General features: G+C 45.9%; 1 protein-coding gene across 1 annotated transcript in view; it reads left to right on the top strand.

Annotated features, from left to right (window-relative positions):
* Nucleotides 1-11,545: 11,545 nt before the first annotated feature.
* The window catches only part of PADI2 (peptidyl arginine deiminase 2), a 1,062,620-nt gene continuing 1,054,237 nt past the window's right edge, over nucleotides 11,546-19,928 (top strand). The window contains exon 1 of the mRNA XM_069611131.1: nucleotides 11,546-11,943. Within this exon, the coding sequence (XP_069467232.1) occupies nucleotides 11,849-11,943 (95 nt within the window). The 5' untranslated portion in view covers nucleotides 11,546-11,848. The remainder of the gene's footprint in view (nucleotides 11,944-19,928) is intronic.

Genomic DNA, 19,928 nt, shown 5'->3' with positions numbered 1-19,928 from the left:
TACGGTGGGGAACTCCAGCATTGGTAATGATTGGACTGGGCAAGCAATAAAAAGAGGGAAAGGACGGTTAATTGAATGGCTACCCAGGGGACAATAAGCTATGGCACGGCAACAGTTGCTGAATCGTTAAAAAGTGGAGGTGTTCGAGATGTTTGTAGGCGGGCATAGACGGAGAGGGTGCACAGGACAACACCTGGACATTGAGGGGGCAATGGCATCCAGTTTAGGTAACAAGAGAGGTGTTGGAGGAGGACTTGAAAGTTGGGGCCAAGTGCAGACGGTGCGTGGGATGGCACACAGTGAGGCAGAGGGATGCAGTGGTTGTACGCGGGGTTGCTGCAAGGAGAAATTGAGGGACAGAACCAGAGGGTGTGAGGGAGAGCACCTGGTTTTAAGGGGGTGCAGTGGTCGGCTAGGGCATCACTAAAGAGAGCATGGAGCATTGATGGCATGATTTGGCTGGGTGAAGGGACGACAAACATTGCGCCGTGTGGAGTGCATGTTCCAGGTCATGGTTTCCTTATTTCAGGGTTGTTGTCAGAGTGTACTGGATTTGATCCACCTGGGGGACAAATCGGGATACAGGTCACAGTGTAGGAAACAGGTTTAGGGAGTTGGAGGTGGCAGTTATGGATCGTAGGTGACTCTGCAGGGCCTTCAAATAAGACTTTGGTACTGTATTGGATGCTGTGGGGTTGGGACATACAACCTTTTGCAAGATGGGTTGGATATACATTTGGGGAATATCTAGGGAGTGTGCTGAGCTGGATTGGCCACAGGAAAGGTACAGCGGACTACTTGTGGCTATGTTTAGCGTCAGGGTGAAGAGGGAATGGCAAGTGTTGGGAAATGAGGGTGTTGGCAGAGATATGCAAAAATAAAAGTGGGGACGATGTGATTACATTTTGTAAGTGTGCAGGGTACATGTGATACGCCAACTGGTGATTAGGCATGAAGAAGTTAACCTGTTTAAGGAAGACTGGGTACACCTCACTATGATGAGGATGAGTGCTATGGGGTTGAACATCAGGATGTTGGTAGAAATTTGAAAAAGAAAGTTGAGGTGGGGCAGAAAGAACACCTATCGGGAGGTTAAGGGATGGTTGGTTGAAGCTGAATAGTTATTATCGCAGTAAAGAGGGTGTTTAGTGCTGTTCGGACTGACAAGCTAGTCCAGGGTTACAAATCAGGGGAAGAGGTAGTGAAGAAGGACAGGCGTCGGCTCTAGGGGAGAGGACATGAATAAAGTTGGGAAGGATGTTGGGGAGTTGATGGGGCAAGCAATATTTGGAGCGAGGGAATGGGGGATGGGAAGGAATGGTGGTTAACTATAAGTGTTAATGGTTTGGTTTGTCTGTAAGGCTAAAGAGCCAAGTTAGAGATGTTTGTAAGCTGTGGCCTGTCACATTAAAGCCACTTTTTGCACTTATGGTGAGTCTGGGTATTTCTGTGCAGTTTAGGCCATGTGAGCCCTCCCGGTGTATTTGGATGCTGCACAGTGAGCCGCCCCGGGAGCAGTGTCCCCCACGCTATTGTAGGGAGACTGGCAAAGGTTCGGGAGCAGTCGGCAGTTGATTCTGAACATGTTGTCTGCCCACCCACCACTGTAATTTTGTCTAGGGTATTTACTATGGGTTTACACTTTTATACAGAGGAGCAGAGTTAAGGGGACAACTGGAGTTTTTTGTGGCAGGCTAGAGCAGCAAGGGGTAACTATGTTGTACTTTTATGTTCCATTGTTGCTAGTGTGGTAGGTCAGCCTGGCCTTTAGGTTTTTGAGGAGGTGCCTTGGGATTCCAGGGATATAGGCCCTCATTCCGAGTATGGAGGTAGTCATGGCGCTGTTTGCGCCATGACTACCTCCCATACCGGGTCCGGGTCCGACCTGGTTCAATGGGGACTTACCGGTCCATTCCACCCTAGAGGGACCGGTAAATCCTCATTGAAAAATCCATTCCCCATTCCCATTCAAGCCCTCATAGGGCTCAATGGGAATGGGGAAGTAGCTAATAACGGTACCGCAATTTGCGGTACCGTTATTAGCTCTCTGGTCCCTTAGCGGCTCCCGTTAAGGGACCTTGGAATAGGGCGCAAAGGGATTACCGGCACCAATGTCCTTAACGGTGCCCGGTAACCCTTGCGCCCACATCGGAATGAGGCCCAGAGTCGGCTAAAGCAGGGTTGGTTAAAGCCAAAGCTTATTAAAGTGGTAAATTTGCTGTTTGCACCGACAGGCTGGTCCGGGGTTACGAGTAAGGGGAAGAGGTAATGAAAAAGGACATGCGTCAGCTCGGGGAGAGGACATGAGTAAAGTTGGGAAATATGTGGGGAGTTGATGAGGGAGATAATATTTGAAGGGAGGGAATGGGAAGGGGGAGGAAGGGCAGTTAACTATATGTGTTAATTGTTAGGTGAGTCTGCAAAGAAGAGGAGCTAGTTTAGGAATATTTGTAAATTGTGAGCTGTCACATTAAAGCAACCTTTTCCACTTATGGCAAATCTGGGGGTTCTCTGCAGTTTAGTCCAAAGCAGCTATCAGTAAACAAAGAAAGCATACCCAGAAATAATCTGGCAACTCATGTCAGACTGAGGAGAAAGAGCCTTTGCAGTAATTGTCCCATTCTGTGTAACTCTCTGCCTATGGAGCTATGAGTCAAGGTGGACCACCTGCAGTTTAGGAAGACCATAAAAATACCTATTTACTATCCTGGTCTGCTTCAGCCATGTAGGTATTTGTTGGTGTATGCTCTTTAGTGGCAGGAATCCACCCCAGAAGTGTCAGTGTGCTCCATAAGAGATTGTAAAATAACATAACATCTAAAGAACTGTTCCAAATGGGCCAGGGGCCCCATGCACTATTCCCAACCTAATCCAACCGAATAAGCCAGTGATGCATGATGACCTTTTTCCAGTTCAAGATCAAATGCCTGTGTGCATGCACCATTTCATATGGTGCAGACGCAAGTATTCTCAACAATTCTTTGGTACTCAAAAGCCCTTTCTTCTCTGACGTCTTCATGGTCACTCTGTGGGAAGTCTCAATACCTTTGTCTACCTTCTAACCCTTTACTCCATCATCAGACATATGCAAAGCAAGCATAGGCAAATCATCGTCCCTGTCATTATGCCTCTCTTAACAGAGTTTATCAGTGCCACCATAACTGCAAGCCTGTTGTCAGACAAAATGATTATGTGGCCATACCCCCAATCCTCCAAAATGCCAATGGTAGCTAACATTGCTAAAGCCTCCTTCACTGCTTATTTCTCAGCTCACCCCAAACAACGAGCCCTCTTATGCATCTACCATCAACATACTGCCCATAAAGAGGAACTTAAACCACCCTGATGGACATTATGAAAGAGCACTTTGCCGCCAGAGATTTGAATTGGTCCTCTGTCTTGATCTTGTTCAACAAATTAGTTGCTTTCGATACTATTAATCACGGAAACAGGAAAGCTCCAAATGGACTGCTCCATATCAGGCATAGCCGGGATACAGTTTACATCTGTTATGGACCAGAGCTCCCACTAACTTGTTGCTTTCTCCTCCCAAACTAGCAAGGTCAGCTGTGCAGTGTCCCAATAACCATTCAATGTGTACATGACTCTTTTGGCCTTGGTCATCAACATATTCTCAGCTGTGCTGTACCTGCACCCTGACGACACGCAACTGCACTGAAAAATGGAAGAGCATGAAGGGGACGACTGATATTAGTCAGGCCGTCTAGGAGTGTATGACCACATCTTCCTTAACCCTGCCTAAACCTAAATGTGCTAATTGGCTCGGCCTCACGACTGCCTTTTCCCCGTGGTTTGCGTTTGGCCTGCTATCAGTGCTGCTGCAACATTTCTGAAACCTAGGTGCCATGTTTGGCAAAAACCTATTGTTTGAAGCACGAATCAAGACAGACAAAGCAGACAAAGATCAATACAGAAACCAATTCTGCATTCTGCCTTCTCTGAATACTCCCTCTGAGGAGTCCAGACAGGATTGCCATCATCCTGACAGCAGTCATATTTCATCTCGAACATGGGGTCTATGGAGTTCCGTGTAAAAATGCTTTTTTGCCTACAGAGGTTCCGAATTTTTTGACATACTCATCTTCGGTCTGACGATCGCTTCCGTAGCCCTGAGTTTCTGCACTGGCTACAATAGAAGCACCAGATTAATTTCAAGGCACCCTCCTTAATCATCAAAGCATACTAGAGCACAGCACCAACTTACATTGCTAAAGTTCGACTACTCTACAGGCCAACAAGATGCCTTGGGTAAGCTGGTCTATTGCTAACCCAGACACAAAGATTTGGGGGTTGATATTTCCACCATAATAGGTCATCCTTTTGGAATTCTCTCTTGTTAGGGCTCCAATCAAGTTTTAAGCGTTCTTGTGGTTGCCAGAGGGAGCCATCTAGCCACTGAGGAGTTAGAGTAAGATTATACATGTTTGAGTGATTGGTCCAATTGCAAGGCTGTGCTGCTGGAGACTGTGATCCTGTTCACGACCACTTAACTTGATTTTTGGGAAAGTGAGAATGATGGAGATGAAAGGGATGAGTATGAAAGATGGAAACAAAGGAGGCTGGGGATAGAAATAAAATAGATAGAGTGAGGTATATGGTGAGGTTTTGTGAGAAAGGAGAGGGGGAGGAAGGGGAAAATGAGAAAAAAAGATTTATGAAGTGAAAGATCACACAGAAGATATGACTATAAGACTTAAAAGAAGAAAAGAAAAGGCGAGGAGGTGGTGAGGATGAAAATGAGGGTAACCGTAAAGTAGTGGGACTCAGATATTAAAGGAGATAGAAGGGACTGATGGGAGAAGTATATATTGCATGAGCTCAGAGACAGGAATTGTATTAAATAAATTGCAAATACATTTGAAGGGCAAAGATTTAAAACATGAATACGAAAATAGTCTGAAACAAGCGTTTCAAATGAAAAAGTGGGTAATAAGCAAAAGACTCCAAATAAAAGCCTTCCAGATCCTCTTTCTAGTACACACCCACCTAAACAATTCCTCTTACGCAGAAGAAAAACAGCCAACATTCCTAACATACTGTAACTTGAAGCAAGCAGATCACGTTTATTAAAGTATAATTTGAGAACACCTTGAAGCAGAAACGTATTTATATGTATTTCATCCACTGTAATACTTAAATGACGCAATTCTTCTGTGTCGTTTTTAAAATGACTTTTGTAGGATAAAGGTGATTGTTGAATCACATTAATGGAAATTATGTTTTTTTTGCAAGACCTTTTACCATGTGACCTTTTGAATGTTTACTGTATCGAGGAGGGGTCAAGAAAGTGCAGAGACTACTGGCAAGTCAAACCCCAAAGAAGCACACATTTCATAAGCTTAGCATAAAGTGTACCTTGCAACACCTGAACAAGTGGAACTGTTCACTGGCACCTGGTTACAGCGGGGTGAATTGCAGAGATTGGACATTGAATGTTGGCGGAAACCCTTTGCAACTGGTTCCAGTAGCGATGTATCATGACAGATCTTGGTGGTGACAGCACATTTTGCACACAGAATGCCTATTAAACTTGCCTGCTGACTGTCAGCACAAGCTGACGCTAAGTCAATCCATCAGCGAAAGCTCTTACAGAGCCTACGAGCCTGGGCCATGTGGCAAAACTGTGCAGCATGCCAGGCAGTCACACAGGCCAATGTTGGTGCCAAGGGAAATAATGATAGGTCACCACTTGGCAGCCAGTGCCAGACATTGCAATGTTTTAAAGTATCTCACTTGTCAGTGAGAATGTATCAGGACTAACTACTAAGGATTGGCTCTAGTCATCACAGTAGTCCGGCTGTTCAGATGTCCAAACGTTGTGGCAGTGATGGGTCTTCGGGTGATTTAATATATGCAGAGCACCTTAGAACACTTTGATCAATTAAGCGATGCTCGCCGACCATCAAAACATCTGCTCCTCTACTTCTAAACACAGTTTATTTGCCAGGGTTGGCAGCAGAGCAGAAGGTTGTAGGAATACTGTGCATTCAGAGAAATGAGGAGATTCACAGAGAGACCTATAGCTATCTGACAGATTAGGGATACCCCAGCGAGACAACTGTCTCCTGGAAGTAAAGCCCTGAACTCAAGACAGGGATATCTAAAGGAGCCAGATCACCAGCGAGACCACCTGGTCAGAGAGCCGACCCCAGAGAGATGGAGATGCCCAGACAATAATTTCTGCAGGTATACAGTAGATCTTAGTGAGAACCAAAATGCTAGTGAAGACTTTAAGAGAGGATCCCGTAGCCATGCGAGAGAATCCCAGACAGACCTTTGCCTTTGGAAATTAAATTATTGGGCGAGACAAAGACTCCCGCAAAAAAAGAGCAGGTGACTTAACCAAAAAAACAAATTCCAGGTAGTTAAGGGGTCACCCTTAGAGACAGAATCTCAGAGTGAGAGGCCCACCCCATACCCCTCAAAATAGATATATGGGTCCCACGAGGGATAGAATCCACCCTTCATGGATGCAAGAACTTGACACAGCACATAGGGGGCACCGCCGGGGAAACGAAGAAACATCTTACAGGAACAGGGAAAGTGAGGCATCCAAACAGATAGGGGCCCCAATAGATACCGGATATCCTATGGGGTTCCCAGGAGACCAATCGAATCCAAGACAGACTATGAAGCCACGAGGACAATTAGTAATCTCTGGACATTGTCACCCAGCAATGGCAGGGCCAACCTCCTTTTGAAATATTCATTGTTGTTCGTGTGACCCCACTATTACAATTGGTAAAATACTGTCACATCTTGCCCACAGAGAAACAGACAGAGCCACACTGATACAGAGGGACCCATGAGGCAGGAGGCCCAGAATGAAAAGTGGACAAGAAATGAAGAATATTTGTGCAATAGGATATAATCCAGTGACAAGTTATTCGTGTTGTCACTTGATGATGGTAGCCCTCATGTTTTAAAGCCTTAGCTTTATTCACAAAAGCCAACTCTGACACAGCTAAAGTGATGCCCAATTGCACACAATATGGCCACAAAGATGTTAGCAGAATTGTTGGGCCCTTAATGAACTGCCTCCAGGCTCGGATTGGCCTATAGGGCAACAGGCCCATGGCCGAACCAAAAACACAAAATGCTGGTTTGGAACCGTTTTTTGGTTCAAAGTGGCCCACTTTTTTGACCAATGTGGGCACTTTGACGAGTTACTTCACTATGTGGTTAATAGTTTTGACCAGTGTTGATGATAAAATAGTCTTTAAAATGCACAATTTGATCAAAAAACTCCCCCTGTGGTACTATTTAAACAGTGTCCCAAAAGGAATTAATAGCACTTTTTCATTTGTGCCTGAGACAATGTTATGGCCCAGTCCGAACCTGGCTGCCTCCCTCAACTTCTCAGGCTGAAGGATTTTTTCTAATACTGAGATATTTCTTCTCTAATGGCAGAATGATCAGGCAGTTCAGCTGACCTTATACAAATTCATACAACCAAAGGGTTGTGGATGTTGTGCGCCCATGAGTTTAAACCTTGCGTTGTGTGTTTGTGGAGATAGGGTTTTGACTTTGGTTTGAAGGTATAGCACAAATATGTATGGGTACCTGTGGTAGGTCCCATCCGTTTGCAGCCCCTGACTGTGAAGGGCAGCTGGCTGTATTTTGGCAGTCACCTGTCTGTGACATGTCCTGTGTCTCTCCAAACTGGATACTTTAAATCCACCTGGATGCTTCCTGTCCTTCCTCTGGTCTCTTTTGCGACCTCTGCAACTCTCTCTCACTCTCTATTCTCCCCTCTGGCACGACTCACTCTGCAGGGCACACTCTGGATGCTCTGATCTCTACAGCCCTTCCCCTTTTTATCCCTCTCACCACTGCTCTTTCCTGGAGTGATCACTTTCTCCTATTCTCCCAGCTCTCTCTCCACCCCTCAGACCAAGCCAACTCCAGCACTGCCATCTACCTTCTCGGTTATCCGACCCATGAAGTGCGTGTCAGTTGAGGCTTTCGCCGCCACTTTCTCGCCCCCTACTCGCCCTTTGGCTGCCTCACACCCTGACACAGCCCTTTCTATCCTCCACTCTGCTATATCTGATACTCTTGATGTTCTTGCCCCTGTCATGAGGATCCGCTTGAAGCCCAAAGCCAAGTGCAACTCCTGGTACGACTCAGACCTCGTCACCCTTAAACGCAAGTGCAGGGTGGCTGAGAGGAAATGGAGTTCTTCCTGTACATCCTCTGACAAACTGGCCTGCCACCTGCTCCAAAGGCAATACCGCTCTCTGTCCGCTCCAAGAAGAGAGCCTTCATACAAGCCCGTGTCTCTGCGGCATCCAACAACTCGGCCAAACTAATCTGCAAGGAAATGGCCAATCCTGCTGCAGTCTCTACCTCTACTGTCCCCTCCCAGGCCCTCTGCATGGCCTGGCTTCTCATTTCTTCTAAAGAATTCAGGACATCCTGTCCTCTCTCTCTTCCTCTCTTCCTCCTCCCTCTACTCCCCACTCTTCCTCTGGCCCTTCTGTTGCCACCTCTCCTCCCTCCTTCTCTGCCTTTCCCCTGTTCTCCCCAGACGAGGTTACTAGACAGGTCCGATCTATGAAAGTCTCGTCAAAACAGGTTCTCCTTGTTCCTCTAAAAGCATCAAGGACCACATTGACACCCTGGCTCCTGCTTTGACTGACTTCTGCAACCACTTTCTCCGCCACCAGAGTCATCCCTTCCCCCCTGAAGCACTCCCTTTTGCACCCTCTTCTTAAGAAACCCTTAGCCGACCCCTCCTGCCCGGCTAACTGCCACCCAATCTCCATCACTCCTTTTCTGGGCAAAGTCCTGGAAAAGCTGGCCATCTCCCAGATTAATCTTCACACTGAATCTGTTGGTTGTCTCCATGATCATCAGTCTGGCTTCAGAGCTGACAGAAGCATGGAAACTGCTGTCCTGAACATCCATGAAGACCTGCTCTCCAACCTTGATTCCAATACCACCTGTGTCCTCATCTTACTTGATCTCTCTTCTGTCTTTGACACAGTCAACCATGCCATCCTGCTCAACCGTCTCTGTGATAACCTGGGTATCACCGATCAGGCTGTGGCCTGGCTGACCTCTTTCCTCTCCGATTGACCCTCCCAGGTCCAACTTGGGTCCTTCCTCTCCTCTATCTCTATCTGTGGTGTTCCCCAGGGGTCTAACCTCTCTCCTTGGTTGTTCAACCAATACCTGACAGTCCTTGCCCACCGCATTGCCGCTCTCTGCCCCAACTTTAAGTGCTATATTGATGACACTCAGCTCATTTTCAGGCTTCCTTCCGCCACCTCTTCTCCTTCTCTCATCTCTGACTGTCTGTCCGCTATCCAGGAGTGGTGTGCTACCAATGATCTCTGCCTTAATGCCAGTCAAACCGAGATTCTCCTCATCAGCACAGCTGTTCCCTCCCTTCCTGTCGCTCTCTGGCCGGCCTCTTTTGGCCCTCTTCCTGCTCCCATCTGTGAGGCTAAAAACCTTGGGTTCATCTTCGACTCCACACTCTCCTTCTCTCCTCACATCTCTGACGTCTCTAAGAAGTCACACTACCAGCTGCACCTCCTCAGAGGTATTCTTCCTTTCCTCTCCTTCCCCCAGAAGCTCAATGTCTCTAGAGCTCTGGTTCTCTCTAGGCTGAACTATTGCAACAGCCTATTCCTAAATCTGCCTGCTTCTACTCTCTGCCCTCTGCAACTCATCCAGAACAGGACTGGTCGACTTGTCCTTGGCCTCAAGCCCAGGGATTGTATCTCTCAGGACTGAAATATCTGCACTGGCTCCCAGTGGCTGCGAGGATTAAGTTCAAAACCCTTTGCATTGTCCACAAGCCCTTCTGGGGCCTGGGGCCTCAATACCTTCAACTCTCTTTTCCTAAACATCTTCCTTCCCGAGCTCTTCACTCATCCACCTCCAACTCCCTCAGGGTCAGTCGCTTCTCCACCGAGTTGGGAGGCAGATCTCTATCTTCGGCTGGAGCCTCCCTCTGGAACAGCCTCCCTGCCTCCCTGAAACTTGAGAAGAACCATCTCCGGTTCCGGAAGCACCTAAAGATCATCCTCTTTGCTTCTGCTTTCTCTCCTCCTCTACCCTGCTGAACTCCTGACTGAAACTGCACTGGTCACCTGGATACCCTCTGATCTCGGGCCCAGGCCCCCAACCCCATCAGTTGCACATCTGCACTGCCTAACCCCTGCAATTGGGGGCTGTTTCTGTATACATTCACCTACCAGCTCTTGACTCTAGATGTCTGCAATTACCTCTGCACTTGCTACAAGCTGGCTGCACTTTTACCTATTGTCTTATTTATTTTATTTATATTTTTTACTGTCGATCCAATGTATTGCACTGCTCCCCCGCACTTTTCCCTTCCCCACCCCTCCCCTGCACTTGTGCAATCTCAATATCACCTGGCCTAGTAAGATCGTTTTCTTTTTCTTCCCTCTCTACCCCCTCCCTTGCCACGCCTTGAAACACTTGTGTATAGGCGCGTTATAAATGCCTTATCATATCAATGACCATGTGAGTGTTTGTGGTGCGGTGCTTGGGGGTTGGAAGGCACAGGGCCTGATGCAGCTAGCGAGCATCTGTCTCTGTGAGAAGATTGTACATTTCTATAGGAAGAAGAGCCACTCTCACCTCCTGTTTGAATTTAGTGATCTGTGAAGTCCACCATCTATATGGAGGGGAGAGTCTCCTATTTGTGAAGGAAAGGCACACATATATTTGGGAGTACAGATCTACTCCCTCTTATGGACCCCATGTCATCTGTCTGTAAGGTCCAAGTCCCTCACTATATAGAGAGATGACCCCTCTCTTGTGTAGCTGCACAAGCAACATAATAAGACATCAAATGTCCCTCGTGTATGGTGATCCCCTGCCTGTGGCAGTCTCCTGTGTGTTGTAATGTGTGGCAGAAGGGGGTCGATGTCAGTCAGCCGAGCTCGTCTTTATCTATGATGGAAGTCAGTTGGACCATGTTAGCGAGGGGATGGGGGGCTGGGTGGGGGGGGCGCTTAGTTCGTATGTCCCTTTGGAGATGGCTGAAAATGGGCGTGGCTGACAGTGGGACGCACATCAATCTAGACAACTAACTTTCGGAGGGGCGTTGGGATTTTCTTTAGAGTTGTCGGGATGGTAGGAGATACGGGCAGATAAGTCTGTGTCTAAGAAAGGCGGTTTCATTATTTTGAGAGGGTTCCCATTCTAGGAGCTATTTTGTCTTTGTAGTGAATGTGGGTGAGAAGGACCCGAGAAATACACCGATTTGCTGTGGTCACACAATTTAAGCGCATGCAGTCTCCTGTATTGCTCTACCAATATCCTGGCCACAAAGGCACACCAATTCCCCCACTACTCATTCAGGAGCCTTTCTGATGACACTTGTTGGCACCTCCGACACTTGAGCAAAGGGTATTTTTAGGGCCCGATGAGAGGGCGCGGCACGTATATGATTAACAACGCGTGCAACCAATGGCGACAGAGATGGGCGGTAGCGTCAACGAGGGACCCAGGGTGTATGGGGTCTGCAGTTTCACCTGCTGTCACAGAAGAAGCGCTAGCTTCGCGTGTAGAGAGCAGAGCGAGGGAGAGCGCGGAAAGACAGGGCGCATTGACAGAGCGGCGCGCTAGCACGGGACATTGGGCACTACAGTGTGAAAGGCAGGAGCGCGAGCACCTGTAGAGCGCAGGAGCGCGAGCACCTGTAGACCGGCGCGAGGAAAGTGGGGCTCTTGAAGACGCGCGCGCGGGAGCGGTTGAGCCTAAGCGCGCGGGAAGGTGTGAAGGCACGTGCAGGGGAACAGCGCGAGACGCGGGACAGCCAGTGAGGAGAATCAGCGAAGCGAACATGGCGGCCAGGATGAGGACCTTGCGGCTGGAGCGAGGGGAGCGAGTGCAAGGGGTGTGCGTGCTGGGCAGCCGACTCTCCATAGACGTCAATGGGTGAGTGACGCCACAGAGGCAAGTGACCCCTTCTCACACCTCCAGAGACAAACCTAATAAATCGCTTCCATCATGTTTCGGCAGGCACTCACAACCGAAACAGAGTAACCTCAAAACCACACAGGGCACCACACATTACCAGTGGGGTAAATCACGAGCGAATCCTCCAGAGTTAGGTTTGGAGAACCCCTCTGCCCCTGTCACTTCACTTTCCCTTCCAGAAAGACAAAGTTCTCCAATAAATATAGGCTTGCATTGAGATAAGGGTTCTCTGAGGGAAACCCTCAGAGATGCCCATGCAGCTAATAGATTCATAGACAGTCAGAGGACCCCCAATGGTAGTGATAGAGAATGCCCAGAAATCCCAATATAACCAAGGCGTCATAAACATATCCCAGCTATGTTATGGACATACTGGAAAAACCCAGTCAGGCAGGAATCCCAGAGAGAGGGAGAGAAAGATCCAGAGTAATGTACATGTCTCCAAACTCCAAAGAGACATGTCCCAGGCAGATAGTGGATCCCTAAAGAAAAAGAGCAGCTCACAGAGAGAGATTTCCCTCGACCTCGAACATGTGATTCCTCAGAGACATGAAAACATACTCCTCTGTAGGACCTTTAAGTGTACCTATGTGGGGAGCTTTCCCCACAGAGATGGCTGATGTACCACTCCAAAGAGGCACACTAAGTACCCTGCAACAAGCAGAGGTCATTGTAAGGGAAGGAGGGCCCACCAGATACATTGGCCAACAGAGATAGTGGCTCCTCCACCGCATCCCCAAGAAAGACAAGGTACCCAGAGAGACTACAGGTCCTCAAAAGGACAGTATATACCCCCTGGGATAGAGCCAGCTTACACAAACTCAATCCCCTTTTGAAATATATCTATATGCTCGCTAGTATGGCCAACTGGCTGAATTGGTAATGTGTTGCCAAATCTTTAATTCAACTAACTGTTCATGCCTTACATGAAAAACTGTATTATGGTGCATGAATAGAGTAGTCTAAAATCTGTCCACCTGTATAACCCGAAATAGAGCCAAGTGGCACTTGTACATCAGCTTTCATGCAAATTGGCCCCATGCTGTGAAGGGACTTGGTTAGTAGAGTGGGTTGAGACGAATCATTCGTTAATACATAGTGCACCCATCCTGTAAAGGATCCTCATTTCATAATTATAACAGTGAGCTGTCAAGAAAGGTTGCTTTTGCTCCTAGTACATGCCCCATCAGCTTTATTTTTTATAAGGATCAAAGCAAACAGTGTAATGTGCACTTTAAACAACTGGAATTGTAACTTGAGTGTGGGAAGCAATGTACCAATTTGTGTTTTTTTACACATGCTTGAGTGTGGTCTTGTAAAGTGTGCGTTATGTTTAGACCCTTTGCACCCATTAAGTCAGAACAATAGTTTATTTGCAATTATGAAGAAATAACTCTGCATGGTGCACCTTGTAGGAAGAACAAAGGTCATTAAACATATACTTGCTTTCAAGACTACATGGATCCCATCTTCAAATGTAAGCGGCTGAAACAGAAGAGGCATGCTTAAGTAACCTCCCTTTTATTATGCTGAATTTGACCAGCACCATATCTCATTAGGTTACTTGAAATCTGCACAGCTGTTCCCTAGTTGTGTTGTAGCTGTCAATTTGCTTTTGTTGGTTATTAGACAATTGGAGGTTGCATAACCATAAGGCCACTTTGGCAGCATGTTGGCACTCTATAAATCTCCCAAGCTAAGTGTAACATATACACAACGCGTTAATACATTGTGCTGCCAGTTTGATTGCCAAATAGAAAGTTCGATCCATTTTGCTAAATGACCTAGTTGTTGGATGAATTTCCATCTTATTTGCAACTAAACCGAAGGCACCCGTCTGTTTCAGTGTGAAGATGATCTAGGCCACCTGTTCAACCGTTTTGCGGGTCCCATTAAAGTTAATCCATATGACAACATAAATGAGAACCCAAAAAGTCAGTTCTAGGTCTTATGCTCCAATCGAGATTTTTGCTTTTCATTTGTGACAAAACCTGCTTGTCACAGCAGCATTTGAGCTGTGTGAGGAGCGATGGTTTGCTCAGTTACTAACTTATTACAGGTGCCAGATTGAGTCGCCAGTTATTTGCAATATCTTCACCCCAGAATGGAATCTCTTCAGCTCTGGAATGGAAGCAATGCCTTGCTCAAGATGGATGCGTTCATGTCAGGGCTGATAGCTTTATCTTTATGCAACTTGGGAAGTTTGACGTAAGACTATGGTTTCCTGTGTACATTTGGAAAAATACTTACATGCTTACTGCTCAGCATTTACATTTCTCAAAGTAGTCTAGTCCATAGCAGTTGATAGTTAAAAATAATAATACGAATGAACACCTACAAGTCGTTCATGTTGTGTAGAAATTAGGGTAGTACTGCTGTGGAAGAAGTGCAAGTAAGAGTGATGCCCATATAAAGAACGCAAGTTATCCATGTGCCGGGATCTGAACATTCCCACACACAATGTGCAACAAGGCGGAGTCAGAGAGAGCGAAATGTCCTCACTGCGTAGTGAGGGCATTTCGCTCCCTCTCTCTCCACAAGTGTAGTTAAAACCTCTGCACACGAATTAATTGAGTCTGTATTTGGAGTATGGCTCTCTTTGACAAATTTCACATTTCCAATAAGAGTTTATACAGTTTGGAGGTGTCTACTGAAATGTGTGAAGTCTCCATCACATTCAGATCGTTACATGCCTAGTTAGCTTGAAGGTATGGATGGAGGTCGGTAAGCTCCTTGCACGAAAAATTCTTGATATTCTTCATAGAGGCACATCTCATAGAAAAATAAAGGGATTCCCAAATAAGAGGTCATGATGCAACCAGAGTTTGAAGCAGCAATGAGATTCACTCCATACTTTTGGAGGCAGTGATCGTTACTTCCCAAAGTAGCAGTTTGTTGTACACAGTGGTGGGGAGCGACGTTTTAAAGTAAAAGGTGTCGTGTTTGTTTCGAGGTTCGGTATATCATTTCATAATCTGTGTAGGGGACACTGTGATAGCCAGGGGCGTTGCTGGGGGAGGGGCTAAGGGGGCTATAGCCCCTGGTCTTTTGGTTGTAGCCCCGGATAGAATCTCAGGAGCTACAGCCAAAAGGCTAGCTAGCCCCCAGTCCCAACAGTTCTAACATCAGCATAGCCCCGGGTCTTTTCCAGACCTAGCAACACCTCTGGTGATAGCCTAAAACCAAACGAGCCCGCTGAAGGCATAACAATGTTGATTGCCAGGCAAGATTGCAATTGATGAACAGGCGACATCGTTTTCGTTTAACCCTAAAGTTAGTGCACTTTATTTAGAGGGGCAGTTGAGCAGGCATTTTCTGAATCTGCAGTGACCCTCCTCCACCCCCCGCCCGGCCCAGCTACTCCCTCCCCACCTCCCTTTGAATATGCATCAAGAAAATGTTCTCGGAAAGGATGCAAGAACGTATGTCTTCCCTCACATTTGCTTTGGAGTATATTATATGCCTTCGACGTTCAGAGCTAGGGGCGTGTCGTGGGAGACACGATAGTGTATTTGAGATGTAGAGCAGTGATTTCACATTCTATTTTCTTAAATTAACTAAACTGGATAAATGACTGTGCCCTGTAGTAACTCAGATGCATAGTGCGTAATTTCAGAAATATCTGCAGGGTGGCACTTGTTTCCTTGTAATAATGGCCGCATGTCCAAACATACCTGCCAGTAACATGAAATTCATGTTAGAACATTACCTGTCTGTTATTCCATCTTTTAGCCCAATCTCCAGACCCCTTCTCCTTCATTCTCTCAATTTCTGTTGCTAAGAGAGGTCAGGGGATACTGTTTTCCCTGCAGGGATCTGTGTGTAACCGGAAAGGCACTTTTCTTTTTCTTTTATGTTAAGCGCTATTGCATAGTCAGAAATGTATATGAGCAGGTTGTAGTAAAAAATACCTTTGCACTGGTCTTTCAGTTCCTCAAGTGTTATGATGGCCGATTTCACTCTCATTGCAAATGGGATGGGGTACGTCCAAGCACCCCTAGCATCATTCTTTATACAGGAGATGCATTGCTAGATTTTCACTGCGTTTGACTTGGTTGCTATTTTGCTGCAGGAAGATCATAAGTATGAATCCTGGGATTTCTCACACAGTCTTTCAAGGCTCCGGGGTTAACAAAATTGAGTTAAACTGCGTTGGTAAAACCAGTTATTTACAGCATTATAACATGGAAAAACCATCGGAAGCTAGCGCTATATTAAACACTAGTTATGCATGTGTCACAGCTTTTATTCTTTGCTGTCTGAAAAGGCTCTAAAAACGTGACATTCTTGGGCCAACCCAAAAACAACTACTCCTGCTACAACTAATTCAGAACAAGCAGCCATTTTATGCTTAGGCTTGAAGAAATCCAACAATATTGCTCCTTTTCTGAAATCCTGCCACCATCCTCCTGCGGAACATGGGATCGTAGTCAAGATACTATGTATCATGCAGAGGGTCTTTGGTGACAAAGGTATATGGTATCTCATATGTCTGAAATCTCACTGTACCACAGCCAGAATCGAGAAGCCCAGTCAATCATTTTTAAACCAACTATAGATATACTAGCTAAACATGGATTTAGAGCTATCAGGTGGTGGGATTCCCAATTTCTGAATGCTTATGGAGCATCTATATAAGCAATCAACATAACATCCCATATTACATAAACGGATGATACCGACCATTCATTGGTAAGCAAACCTGTACCACTCATTATGTAAGTCTGGTGGTTTCAAATGGGAAGTCAAAACTTGCAGAAAAATGCCCATTCACTAATCATTGGACTCATTATCATGGGGTCATGGTCCATGCTCATGGAGCCCTCCCTCTCCCTGGCACTTCTGCCTGAAAATGCTAAATTATTATTATGGAGCTGGTGGTGCACAGTGAAAGGCACCCTAGTGGACTTGCTCTGAGCTGATCTAAAAGTAGATGGCTCTTCTGGTGTACCTGAGCTCTCAGATAGACACACAACATGGGAGCATGAAGAATCACTAGCTCCTGCTCACCTTTCTTGAATGATGTTTTATTTTTTTCTAATTTAATTCGACCTCAGATTTTTGCTGGGCAGATGCAAATAGCATCTACATGTGCACACAGTAAATATGATGTTATATTGCTCAATAGTTTTAGGAGCCAACAACAGTTATTTTTATATAGTTATTTAGCTTAAAAATATCCACAGGCCACACTGCACAATGTCTCCCTTCTCTCACCTCCACTGTCCAGTGAAGGGATCCTACGTTATGTATTCTACGTTATGAAACAATCCAAACTCATCACAGCAACCAACAGATTTGACAGAAAATGTTGGCACATATCTCACAACTAGTCGCACTAATGGCGTTTCCACATTTCTGGCAGACACATCTAAATCAAGCAGCACCACATCCAGACTAGATTAGTTACCTGCAGTATGCATAAGGCAACATGGCTATTCTTAACAAAACTTGTACCAGTGAATGACATCTCCCAAACTGTTCACCAGAGGAATTGCCAAGAAAGCTCTGCAAAGACTTTCCAGCTCAAGTCACTGAAAGTCACTGAAATTAGAGAACAAACATCGAAGGGGCAACTGAGTTCTAGGAAAAGAAATTGGGATGGTGGAATGTAAGGAAAGCCAACATTTGAGAGATGGACACTGGGGGAACAAAGACCTCCTCATTTATCTCCAGATTCATTGGGAACAGTGGAGGTGTATTGCTGGCGTCCACATAAATATCTCTGGACAGTTGGACTGTGGAGATCATGTGCATGGTACCGTGGAGACATCTGTTCCATGGACTGTGTGGTTAGAAATCTGCATCTGACTGTGAAGCTCAGTCACCACTGGTTATTAGATCGAATTTGGGCTATGATGAGGGAGTTTGTATTGTTGGAGGTGGACAAGGTACAAGAGGAAATCTTACTTTAAAAAAATGATCACCTAATGGAGAGTAACAAGAGTAAATGCTTAAAGATGAATTTTAGAAATGGAATAAGGTAGTAGTGGGAGCCGGCTGCAAAAGTTTAAGTTGCAAACTATGAGCCAGCCCTAAAAAGTCACTGGCCCCCTCAGTTCTATACATACAGACAACACACAATGTCCTACTCACCAAAAGTCAATTATCACTAGCCAACAGCTAATGTTAAGTTAAAAACTTGCACCCTGGTGGGAGGAGAAAACCCTTGCTATCTGAACTGGCAGGGGGGCCGAGGGAAGCAGAAAGACCATCACTTCAGATAAGAGGACTTTGTAAGTCAAAAAATCAGGTGGCCATGAGGCCAGAAGAAAACAAAATGATGTTGGTACATGGGTTATTGTAGAGCTGAAGGAAAAAAAAGAAAATTGGTGCTATATGATGACTGTGAGGTCAGAGAGAGGGGGACATGAAAACCACCAGGAAGGGTTTAATATTGCTAAAGGGTACAAGATGGTCTAGGAAATGAATGTGTTATCAAACTTTTTAGGACACTTTTAGTGTGTTCGGCTAGAGGCCCCGGATGTGCATGCAGTATCTAAGCTGATGTTACCTCCAATAAATCAGGCCGTTATCAAATATGCACGTGTCTGCTTCATGCTGCTTTCCTCCCAAGACTAGCCTGCTTTCTGCGTAGACATTGGCCTAGAAGTGAAGCCAGGAGTTCGAGAGAACAGTTGGTTAAACATTTCAGCAGAAGACAAAAGATTTTGAATCTGCTTCCGGAAAACGTAAATGGGAGGAAGGATAGCTCAGGGGCAACACGTTTGACTTGGAAGTAAGACAACCCAGAGCAATACAAGTTCGAATCCCAATCCCCTCCTTACCAGCCACTTCTGGTATTAAACTCCTTATAAATAAAAAAATATGATTGATTAATTATAGATGCCTGTCTGAGAATCGTTTTTTAATTCCTTATCACTGTTATTGCAACTGGCGAGTACGTTTTAAAAGCCCTTCTGTTAGCAGTATTCATAAATCGAAAATAAGAAAGTAAAAGGTAAGAGAAGCACGTTACCCTGACCCTACTGCGAATATGTTGTTCTCACAGACTGGTAGATATTAACATTGATTCACTTCTGCTCCCCTTTTACCATTGTGCCTCCTTAAATACGGTGGCACCTCCTTTCTCCATTTCCTTGCTTGGCATTCAGTCACGCCAGTAGAGATCAGGTAACCCTTAAATCCGGCGGTCGCACTATTACCGCTGGATTTAAGGGTCCGCCAAATCAGGACTTCGGCAGATTTCGCCCCAGCTCTTGGCTGGGGGGAAATCCGCCAAAAATATGCACTATTACCGCCGGCGGGAAATCCGCCGGCGCTAAGAGCATGAATTTTCCCCATTGAGCCCAATGGGGAATGGGGAATTACATTACCGCCGAACTTGTGCTCCGGCGCTATTATCGCTGGGGAGTTTGGCGGTAGGGCTAATACCGCCAGCGGTAATACCACTGGCATTACCACCAAAGTCGTGATCAGGCCCCAAATCTCTTAAACCGCGTGCCGAAATGCGAGGAGGTAATTGAATTGTTAAAAGCTTCAGATTACAGTAATGTTTAAGGCATCCAAATTGTGTTTCTGCTTATAATCACCGGCACGCTGGGGTTAACCTTTGACATAGGTTTCTCTTCAGAATGTAAACAAAAGTGAACAGATTGCAAATCTGACTGTTTTACAGTGAATGCATCGCTGAATCCTTACTCTGTGTGCCCCCCCCCGGTTCCATCAGGCACAGCGAACAACTTTTGTGCTCAAATACTTTTTTATTTAGTCATGAAACTGGTTTCCCTGTTTGTAGAATTAGCCCTCAAATAACTGTATAGTTTGAGTATCTTCACCATCCATTCGATGATCCAAATAAACATCCTTCTAAAAATGTGGAGGGACTCTTCTCTTTATACTCCCTGTGCTTTTCAGTTCCTGGGATGCTAGTATAGTGAATTCATTTGACAAGCCAATAAACTGCCTAAGCACGTCTCGTC

The sequence above is a fragment of the Ambystoma mexicanum genome, chromosome 8 (genome assembly GCF_040938575.1).
Source record: "Ambystoma mexicanum isolate Mex_15411 chromosome 8, UKY_AmexF1_1, whole genome shotgun sequence".
NCBI lineage: Eukaryota > Metazoa > Chordata > Amphibia > Caudata > Ambystomatidae > Ambystoma > Ambystoma mexicanum.
This window is presented reverse-complemented; position numbering and strand designations above follow the sequence as displayed.